We start from the raw sequence: 11453 nt of genomic DNA, 5'->3' as shown, positions 1-11453 counted from the left end.
TCGTGTGACAACTGAAGCTGGTGTGTTTACATCCTTGCAACATAGCGGTTCAGCAAAAGAGACCGATAGAATAAGTACTAGGCTTACAAAGAATAAGTCCTGGGGTCGATTTGCTCGTCTAAAAGCAGTGCTCCCACATGGCTGCAGTCAAATGGCTGAAACAAATAAAAGAATATATCTAATAAGTATTCATTACTGCACTTAATGTCTCTGTAATCTTAAGTGGCCATCTTAGTTTTAGTCATACTGTATATGAAATATTTCTATTTTTGTGATAGCAATTTGTGGCAAGATTTTCTAGACTGCCAAGTCTTCCTGTCTATAATTTGGCCATTTACAGATATTTCATAGCCCACAGTATTTGTTAGTCTCTATTTTGTACATGTAAAAACTCCATATCTCAGCTTCCATTGTTTTTCTCTTGAAACGGTCTGTAAATTTTGAAACCTTGATGTAGGCATCCATTCTGTGATTGCACATACGTGTCTGCATAGACATGTGCACACACATACACACAACTTTTGTAAGTATATATATAGACGTGTGTTAGAATGTGTTATTAAAATCTCCCTCTCTTGTCTTTTATTATTGCTGCTAAGTCACTTCAAGAGATGGCATCAATGCTTTATTAAAGGAAGTCTCCTACTCCACCCTCTTTCTCATTGCCATTATCCCCCACTTCTCTCTCTCCATCCTGTTTCTGATTCAGTCCATCTCCTTGTAGAAATACATCAATACCTTGCTACCCCAACTACAACAGCAATAAAAAAGCCACCTATTTTGTCTTTATTTGATTTCATTCATTTTACTCTCATGTTTTTTTTTCTTTTCTTTTTTCTGCTTCAGTAGATTATAATTTACTTTTCATTCCTTAGACTTGTTATCAAGGTAACAATTTGCATGTATCATTGCTGCCTTACCATGTCTCTTGATGCATGTCATCGCAGCAGCACTTACTGCACAGCAGCTTTTCTACTTTGTATTCTTTTTTTTTTTTCAATTTTAATCTTTCTTATTTTTCTCTTTGCCGAAAATAATACAGAATCCATTGCCTATGCAATTCTTTTTGCATGGTACTTTATAAACAACATTGATCAATCTTTCCATTCAAGTCATTATTATTGACTTTTCACTCATTCTAACTTATGTGTGTATATATATATATATATATATATATATATATACACACATAACATATATAAAGTATAGACATCCATATATTTGTTTGCATATATATATATATATGCACATGCAAATATTATCTAACTCATTTAATGCAATAACTATTTCTAACTCTTTGTCTCAACAGTTCCTTCACTGTTTTCTATTGTTGAACTTTGTCAATAACACACAATTTGCAGAATATTTTCTTTCAAACAATTCCGTTTCTTAACGTGACGTCTTGTGGCATTTGTTATCTTCTCTTGGCTTCTTTAATTATTATTAAAAATAAATAATAAAATTAATTAATTAAGAATGATGTTTAATATTTTTAGGCTTTTCTTATGTGTTTTTGTCTTTGTGGTTGTAATTTTGTTTTTAATTCTTCATTGGTTGAAATGTAATGCTTTAGTGTATTTTTTGTCTGGAAAGCTTGATAAATTTGTTCCTATCAGCTGAACCCCCTTAAACTCTTTAATTATAATTAAACATAAATTTTAATGTTATTTTATTGACTTCATCTTACTGAATTACATAAATGGTCGTTTTATTCTGTCTAATATATCAATCTTTCCCACATAAAGTAAATATCACTTTGTAAATCTTAAGAATATTTTGTAATTAGTTTCATTCAAAAAAATTGTCTGAAATCAAAATTAAAGCATCTTTAATGAGATGCATTTTAACTTTTCTCTTTGGTCCTTTTTTTTTTTTTCCAGTTTGTGATTTAACTCTTTAGCATTTAAACCAACCATATTCTATGTTCAAACAAACCAGATCTCACACATACTCTACAATATCATTTTAAACATAAACAATCTCATGATGGAAATCTCAAGGCTACAAGATAATGCATGATTAATTAAAAACAAATCTAAATAAATAAGCATTACATTTGACAGAATAATCCGAATGCTAAAGGGTTAAAAATATATAGTATGCGTTTTTATTAACTGTGTGTGTATGTTTTAGTCTGTGTATGTGCCTGTTTATGTGTATAACTTATAATAAATGTATCACATTTTATTATCTTCATATCAATTAATATATCTTTTTTGTGATATTGCAGAAGATTTACTTATCCAGCCCTTAAACTCTCCTGGGGGTTCAAGCACCAGTTCCCGCGATGGCTCTCCGTCCAGAGATATCTCTCCACTTACCAGGAACTTAAAGCCGCCACTAGTCATCAAGAAAGGTCCTCAAGGGTTTGGATTCCGTATCCAAGCCATCCGGGTATATCTAGGTGATACAGACCTGTACACTCTGCAACATATGGTTGTTGTAAGTACTATTCCTTTGCTTTATTTTCTCAGGTTTTTTTTTTTTTTATGATTGAGTAGGGTATTGAAAACTGAGCAGTTAAGAACTTGTTAGTTCTTGGTCAAATAACATCAGAGAAGATTTATCTTTTTACTTCATGAAATGATTTGATGTTAATTCAATCAACTCTACCAAGGTTATTGTCTGTGCGCATTGTAAATATGTATGCTTAGACATTTTTGAGATTAAAGTGAATGTGGTTTCACCGCACAGCTATAAGTAGTAACAGCTGTGTAATTGGAGATTTATTTTTCTAGTTTGTGGTTAGAGTTGACATCCTACTTTCAAGCATTGCCCTGATGGAATCATTTCCAATGTAATCCTGTTTTATCCCAATTCCATCAGCACCATCAACATGATAGCAATACTTCTATATGTAAAAGGCTGAGTCACATGTCATATTTTCATTTGCTGGTTTCTGTGATGCTTTAGGAACGTCAGTTATAGGATGAGGTGTTATAACTGAGCAAAAGGAGGAGAGAGAGAGAATTAAAACATTGGTTGAAAAAGGATGTGAGCGCTAAGTGTTGTTAAATAAAATATTGAAATGGGAAACTTTTGTACTTATAAACATTTGTGATTCATTTCGAATGCTGTGTTTTCCAGCAACCATGTTGTGTGCTTGGTTCTTCTCTACCCATGCACATCTCACCCTCAACTGGAAGCCGCATCCACCTATAAGAATCTTGTCTTATTTTGTTTCTTATTTCTTTATTCCCCACAAGGGGCTAAACATAGAGGGGACAAACAAGGACAGACAAACGGATTAAGTCGATTACATCGACCCCGGTGCATAACTGATTCTTAATTTATCGACCCCGAAAGGATAAAAGGCAAAGTCGACCTCGGCAGAATTTGAACTCAGAATTTAACGGCAGATGAAATACTGCTAAGCATTTTGTCCGGCGTGTTAACGTTTCTGCCAGCTCGCCGCCCTCTTGTCTTATTTTGTTTCTGTTAAGCATTGTGTGTTGATGAGGGACTTGACACCACTCAATCTGTTATATTATATTGACAGCTAAGTTGCTTAACTCTTTAGCATTTAAACAGGCCAAATCCGGCCCTAATATTCTACCTACCTTATGTTGAAACTAGTCAGATCCAGATTCTCATACTGCTTGGTCGTTTTGGATGCAGCTTCCAGTTGAGGGTGAGATGTGTATGGGTAGAGAAGAACCAAGCACGTTTCGAAATCTTGAAGCTATGACATAATGCATGGTTAATTGAAAACAATGTGAATAGATAAGCATTACATTTGACTGAGTAATCTGAATGCTAAAGTGGGAAATGCCTTCACTTACCTGGATACTCTTATGTAGTTAAGTATGTCTCTTAAGTATGTAAAAGCCTGCCAACAACAGATTTCAGCTTTTAACTCTACCCAAATGATGGTATTTCAGTGCTTTGTTAATACATCATATTTCTGAACTTCCATGTTCGTTTTTTCTTCCCTACTCTCTCTATCTTGTAGTAACTATTTCCTTCTATTTGATACTCATATTCTTCATTCTGCACAACTGGGGGAGTTCACATTTTTGTGAGTCTAAACTGTTTTGGGAACCTTTCTCTTAGTTTTGATTTCTTGGTATATTGTTTCAAAAACCACAAATTCTCTACGAATCTTCATTCTTTCCTTACTGATCCAAGATATGTGTAGTGCATGTTCTAGTCTGGCAGCCGGAGGTCAACTGTATTATGTACTTTGACCTATGAGACAACACAGACTTATGATAGGAAACAGTATCTTTATCTTCTACAGGTCTTGTCTCTTTCGTTTTGTTTAGTTTCTCTCACTCTGTTAAGCTTTTACAGTTGTATATATTTTTGCTCAGCATTTCAACCTTTAAATAAATGTAATATTTTGATCATTTCTGTTGCAGGCGGTTGAGACAAGTGGTCCTGCTTTTGAAGCTGGTTTACGTCCTGGTTGTCTGATAACTCATATCAATGATGAATGTATCCAAAGTCTATTGCACACCCAGGTTGTGCAGCTCATTCTCAGTGGTGGGAATGTTCTGCAGATCCGGTCAGTGCCGTTGGAAAACACAACAATTAAAACTGGAACGCGAAGGCATCGAAGCAATCCTGGGAAAATGGCACGTCGTATTTGTCACAAGAAACGAGAGAAAAGTGGTGAGAAGAAGAAAGGACGGTCATTGTTCCGAAAACTGAGTAAGAAGGCTGAGCAACATATACACCCTGGCTCACCAATGAGCGCAAACAGAACATTCAGTCCTCTCAGTAAGTCTCTATCTTCAGCTGAAAGTTCACCAAACTTGCCGAGGTCTGCTCGTTCTCTACCTATCAATATGCCATGGTCAACACCAGAGTCCGCTGCTGGAAGTTCATCTACCAGTAGCTCACCCAGCTCTAGCGGGCCAAGTTCCCCAGCCACTTCCTCCCACTATGGCCGGCCTAGCTCCTTGCATGGCCTGAAACACCACAAACGTGCTCAGAGTATGAAATCCCCCCATCGGCGTAAATCTGTGCACAACATTCCCCTCTCACCTTTAGCAAGGACTCCTTCCCCATCTCCAATGGCAACATCTCCAACACGGAGCCCCAGCCCACTTGCTTTCACGCAGGGACATCATGCTGGCAGTTCTAACACAGTACAGCACACATACCCAGCTCAACTTACTGCTTCCGGTTCTCCTGTACCCCACACAGCCTCACGCAGATCTTTCACAAGGCCCAAAAGCTGTGAGCCTGGGTCACCTCTGTTGCGATGTACACTATCTCCAGAACGACTACATCCCAACACAGCAGAGAAGACTCATCTCAGGAAAAGTCCTTGGCAGGAGAAACAGTCAGTCAGTGAATCTTTGTGAGAATGAAGGATTAATTCACTGCTGCTTCCCCTTGCACCGTTCACATGTAAGTGAAAACTTGCTCCCATCATAGCATTATGCTGTTGTTTGAAGGGATGTATATAGTAATTTAGAAAGTTTTCTCAGCTCAAGAATCGATTTCAAAAGAAGAAAGACTAACACAACCACAAAGCTTTAAATATGAATTGAAGAAAAATATATAAATTATATGAACTGATGATAACATTTTCCAAACCCTCACCCCATCCTAAACAAGAAATGTGATTAAAAAATTTCCCACTCCTCACTAAAAACAGAGCTCAAAAAAAAAAAAAAAAAAAACAATTTATTGAAAATTACAATACCCACAATGAATAGTGTTTCAACTCCACTAAAATATTATAAAAGGAATGTTGAAGAAAAAAAAAACAAAAAACAACATTATTTCTCATGAGACCAACTTTGACTTTTTAAAATTATCTTCAGTATTTGAGTTCTATTTAAAATTATTTTTTTTCCAATTATTCTCTTCACTGACTCTAAATAATGTTTTGTTTTTGTTGTTCTCATTAACATTTTTTTTTTTTTTTCAAAATTTTAACACCCTCTCCAATACCACCATATTTTGTTTCATTCAGTGATTATTTATTTTTATTTCCCTCCTTTTTTTTTTTTATTCTCTGACCAACTATTTTCTAACATCTCCCCCTACATGCAACACCAAAACAACTCACCACCACCCCCACCAAGCATAACATTTCATATTTGGTTAACTTCAGCTGTTGTCTGTCCATTCTGTCAAGTGGTTGTGATATTTTGCTAGCGATAGATCCCACACATACATGATGTACAGAGTGCAGTTTTGAAACGCCAACTTGCCCTAATCTTTCATGTCAGTATTTCTGTCGATTTGTGTTACATTTTACGTTTAAGATTGTGCATTTAAACTGTTTTCTTTTCTAATTTCTTTCCCCTCTTCTTTCTTGTCAAACTTAATGAAATTCTACAGCCACAGTGAATTATAATATTAATTAATCTCAGTACTAACTCAACTTATGCCCAGATATCTGGTTTTATTCTGCATCAGCCATTGACTCACTATTTTGGTCAATGAAATTTGTGCTGTTGTCTCTTTTATTTTTCAATTTATATTTTTCCCACGGGGCTTTTGTTGAGAAATTATCATTGTTGGGTCAATTATTTCAGTGTCTATCATCAGTCAGTAATCTCAGAAATATTTCTGTCTGAGATGTAAAAAAACAGAAATGATCTAGAACTTTCCTATGATTAGTAGGACAACGTGTTTGGCAGAAAGATTACCTATTCTAGTTTTTGGAATGAAGAATTTCATGACAACTGCCATCGCTTGTATCAAATAGTTGTTTTTTTTTTTACTTTTCTTTTCTACACAGAAATATTTAATTCCATCTTAGAAAATGCTGTGTCTGGTATATTTATAAAACAGTAAAACTTGGCATATTTTCTCTAAAATTTCCATAGCCTAGGACCGTGGTACCGAGTGTATTTTTATTGTCTTTTAACACTTATCAAATGTTTGACATCTCTCTGTGTGTGTCTGTTGTGTAAATTGTAGCTGCTTTGAGATAGTACCTTAACTGAGAGACATGTTTGACACAGCAATGTGTTAGTTGAAGTTGGTCAAATTGCTTCCTTGCAAGTCTGCAACCGTAACAATACTAGTCTACCTAGAAAGGCAATCCCTGTGATATATATATATATATATGAAAAAAAAAAAAAAAAAAAAAAAAAAGATTTAAAAAACGAAAAATGTAAAAAGAAAAAAAGAAAGATAAAAAAAAGTGATTTAGAGTTGTCTTCTTTAAACTTTTTTCTTCTTTCCTTTCATTGACAAAACTGGTGTTTAATCAGTTTCTATGGAAATTCTTTCTAATTTTAAATCTTTTAATTTTTGGCCCTTGTTGCCTCCCATTTCCTTTCACTTCCCCAACCCATATCTCTTCTTGTCATTGTATATACAACATTTTTCACCCCCTACAAACACCACATATGCTTATTCTTCTTTATCCATCCCTCACTTTCCAACTTTTGACTTGGTTGAAAGTCAACTTTTTTTAAGGCTGTGTGCTTTGTCTAGTCCCCCCATCCCAATTTATATTTCTTGGTGACAAACAAAGGTGAATGATATGGGATTTTTTTGTTTGTTTGTTTTTTTTTTACCTTCCTTAAATCAATTACATATTCATTCATTATAAATTATATTCTCATTTAATGTTTTCTTTTCAAAAAAGCAAGATAAAGTAAAATGTATTATATTGCTCTGATGGTTTGAAACTTACACACTCATGCGTGCACGCACAAACATACACACATATTAATCCGCCTAGTATGAAGATAACCAAACAAGTTACTGTTGTTAATGAAAGAATTTAAACAGATGACAAACTAACAGCCACCATGGTGACTAAAACAGTAGTCTTTACTGGTTTTATTCCTTTTTCAATTTTCAATGTGATTTTGGATTACTTTTTTTTTTTTTTTTAAATATCTGAATATGAAATGAGCAGTGAAACAACTTGAATTTGGAAATCTTTCATTCCCATGTTGACAAACCTACTTTTTTTTTTTTTAAATTAAATCTTATTTTATCCTGAACAACACCGCCCCGAACCTCTGCTATAGCCTGCCATAACAATGAGGCATTCATCACCATTTGTCTTATGGTTAAAAAAAAAATTAAACAGCAGCCTACATCAGATGTTTCTCATTTATAGTGTGTGTGTATGTGTGATATTGTTAGTGAGGAAAGATTTTCATGGCAACTGGTCTCACCAAGTATTATGTTGTTATGTCTGTCCATAGAATTAATCTGTCTTCTAAATATTGTAAGTCCTTTGTTAGTTTGGCAAGGCCACTTCATTCAGTCCTTAACACCCAACATATATTTACATACAGCTCTGGCTGTTATGATTCTTTTATTGTCTGTATTCCATGCTAGTTGTTTGTTTGATTCCTAATTCAAGACTCTGGGATGGGGGAATAGAATGTTTCAATTGAGCCAGAGGGATTAGGGAACGGGTTGGGTTAGAGGTAGGGGTGGGTATGGCAAAATTAATATTTAAATATAAGCAGTTAAAAAACTGGGGAAAAAAATTATTCTATGTATTTTGAGTACTGAACAACTGAAAAAATTTCTACTAATCTAATGTTGGGATTTATCTCTTAAGTTAAAATAAACACTAATGGGAAGAAGATTCTTATATATAACTTTATGGTACCCCATGATGTGTATCTTGTATAAACTTTAATACATCTACACACATAATGTATATCATATAACCTTAAAATATGTACATACATGGTGTAAAGCTTATATATATACTTAATGCATGTACATAGATGTACATCTTACAGAAATTTGGTTTATATATCATGGACATTCTTTTTCCACTAATCTTAATGTATAATTTGTAAAAAAAATATATATATATACCCATAACCAGCTTCTGTTAGGTTGTCCATGAACACATATGATATTGTAGTGGCTATTCAGGGTGGTTGCTTGTATTTGCGAAGTGTGTGTGTGTGTGTGTGTGTGTGTGTGTTTCTTTTTTATTATTAATATTATTATTGTTATTCAGCTGTCATTTCTTCCTTTCTTTTGTCACCAGTATATTATATATAATATATATATATCTATATTTTTTTCTACTTTTTCATTCCTTAACCTTCCCTCTCCCCCCAACCCACCCCCAGATTTCTTTCTTTGTTTACTTATTCAATTTGGAAAACTAAATTAAGGAAACAGCAAAGAAAAGAAAAAAAAAATTGGTAAAGATTTATTATCTCGCCCAAATTCCTTTCAGTATTCTTTATTTCTTTTTAAACCGATAATTATTTATTATTTGTAAAAAGTATTATTATTATTATTATTTTAATAAGGGTTGTGGATTGGCAGAATTGTTAGAGCGTCAGACAAAATGCCTTGCTGTATTTGTTCCAGCTCTTTATGTTGTTCTGAGTTCAAACCCCACCCAGGTCAACTTTGCCTTTCATCTCTCCAGAGATTGATAAAATAAGTACCAGTCAGTCAAGTACTGGGAGTCATTGGTATCGACTTTGCCCCTTCCTCTCAAAATTACTGGCCTCTGTGCCTAAATCAGAAACCATTACTATTAGTATTAGAACTGTGGATTGTCAGAATCATTAGAAAGTTGGCTAAAATATCTTGTGGTATTTTTTTTCAAACTTCTTATGTTCTGGATTCAAATTTCACCAGGGTCAACTTTGCCTTTCATCCCTCCGGGGTCACTAAAATAAAGTACCGGTCAAGCACTGGGGTTGATGGTATCGACTAACTCCATCTCCTTAAAATTTCTGGCCTCTTGCCTAAGAGACCATTATTATTTTTATTATTATTATTATTGTGAAGTCTGGTATGGCAATAAGTTTTTGGCCAATTGAGTCAACAAGTGAATTTTGATTCCCCATTTAAAGAAACTGTCACTTATGTTACACAAATGCCATTGAAAAGGGCATTGGCTTCACAAAATCTCTTCTAACCATTCTTTGAATGACAAATCTCAAATTTTAATTCTACATAAGAAATTACAGTTAGTATTGATATTTTTATTATTATTATTACATTATTCTTATTGTTGTTCTTCTTATTATTACCTGTTTTCCCACCCACCACGAGACAGAAGTAATGTAATATTGCCAAGTTCAGTTTGTAAATCTGTCAGCAGAAGACAGATATTAATCATTGCTTTAAGCCTTCTAAATTTCTGACTATTAAACACATCTGTGATGTTCTGATAGTTTGTCGTTCTATTTTAATCTAATGTTCATATTTTAATAAACCATCCTTCTACATAATCCCTGTAGACAGGACAAACTGAATATTTGTGTCTTATTTGTTATTATCATTATGATTAAGGTAGCAAGGTGGCAGAATCATTAGCATGCTGGGTAAAATACTTAGCAGCATTTCATTCATCTCTATGTTCTGGGTTCAAATTCTGCCTAAGTCAGTTTTACCTTTCATCCTTTTGAGGTTGATAAAATAAGTACCAGTTGAGTACAGGGGTTGACATAATCAACTTACTCCTCCCCCAAAATTGCTGGCCTTGTGCTAAAATTTGAAATCATTATTATTAATGGTTACAATACTTTGGAGCTTAGAGCTCCATAAGTTTTAAGAGATTTATCAATCGTTTTGGCTGATCAAAGCCCATTCAGAAACAACCTGAACAACAACAGCAAGAGTGAGAAGAAAAACAAGAATGTTGTCATCAACAGCAGAAGCAACAACAAGAACAAAAAATGTTTGACACCTTATCTTTTTGAGGGTAGTTAACCAATGGACTGTACATTCGGTGCAATATCTGAACGGTAAGGCCTTTCCAGTACAAAAATGATATTGTAAAACAAGGTGTTATGATGTTTAGAAAGGAGGAAAAGACTAACTCTGAGTGAAAAACCATTATGCATTTCTCACAAGAGGAGGTAACTTAAATTCCCTACTTCTGCAGAAACTGGAAAATTCCTCCAAGATGTGTGGCCTGCACTACTACACGTACACAAAGAAAAATAGTACAAGACTACTACATTCTGACAAGTGGTGAAGAATTGATGAACTCCCTAAAACACCATCAGACACAATGCTAATACAAACCAAAACACACTTGTATCAATACATATGATAAGCTCTCCAGTTTCTGCCTACCAAATTCACTCACAAGGCTTTGGTTGGCCCTGGACTTGTATGAGAAACTTGCCCAAGTGCCATTGCTGTATAATTATTTTTAGGTTCTTTTTAATAATCCTTATGTAATATGTTAGCATCAGTTAAAATATTATATATCTATATAGAGTCATCCATGTGTCCTTTGCCATATTATACTGGAGATTGTCATGAAAAGGAACCTCAATGATGTCTCCTTCACATCACAGTTGGAACTTGTCCTCAACTGCAGTGATGGTAGATGTCCAGATAGTGAAAACTTTTTTCACTGAGAGGGGTAAGTCAGTCATCTGATATGTCATTATATGCAAAGTTTGTCACTTTGGTTTATGGCTGACAGCTGAAGTGACAAAACTTTACTCTGAGAGCAACATGTATTGTCAATAATGACATATCATAATTCCTATATTTATTAAATGGTAAACCATTGTCATCAT

At 34.3% G+C, this 11453-nt stretch overlaps 1 protein-coding gene across 7 annotated transcripts in view; it reads left to right on the top strand.

The window, feature by feature from the left end:
* The window catches only part of LOC106880501 (microtubule-associated serine/threonine-protein kinase 3), a 260570-nt gene extending 250398 nt beyond the window's left edge, over window positions 1-10172 (top strand). For all 7 annotated transcript variants that reach the window (XM_052970660.1, XM_052970661.1, XM_052970659.1 and 4 more), the window contains 2 exons: window positions 2231-2442; window positions 4362-10172. In XM_052970660.1, coding sequence (XP_052826620.1) covers window positions 2231-2442; window positions 4362-5312 — 1163 coding nt within the window. In that variant the 3' untranslated portion in view covers window positions 5313-10172. The remainder of the gene's footprint in view (window positions 1-2230; window positions 2443-4361) is intronic.
* Window positions 10173-11453: the final 1281 nt, after the last annotated feature.

The sequence above is a fragment of the Octopus bimaculoides genome, chromosome 9, assembly GCF_001194135.2.
Source record: "Octopus bimaculoides isolate UCB-OBI-ISO-001 chromosome 9, ASM119413v2, whole genome shotgun sequence".
NCBI classification, from domain to species: domain Eukaryota; kingdom Metazoa; phylum Mollusca; class Cephalopoda; order Octopoda; family Octopodidae; genus Octopus; species Octopus bimaculoides.
The sequence above is the reverse complement of the archived record's forward strand: the minus strand, read 5'-3'. Positions and strand labels throughout refer to the sequence as shown.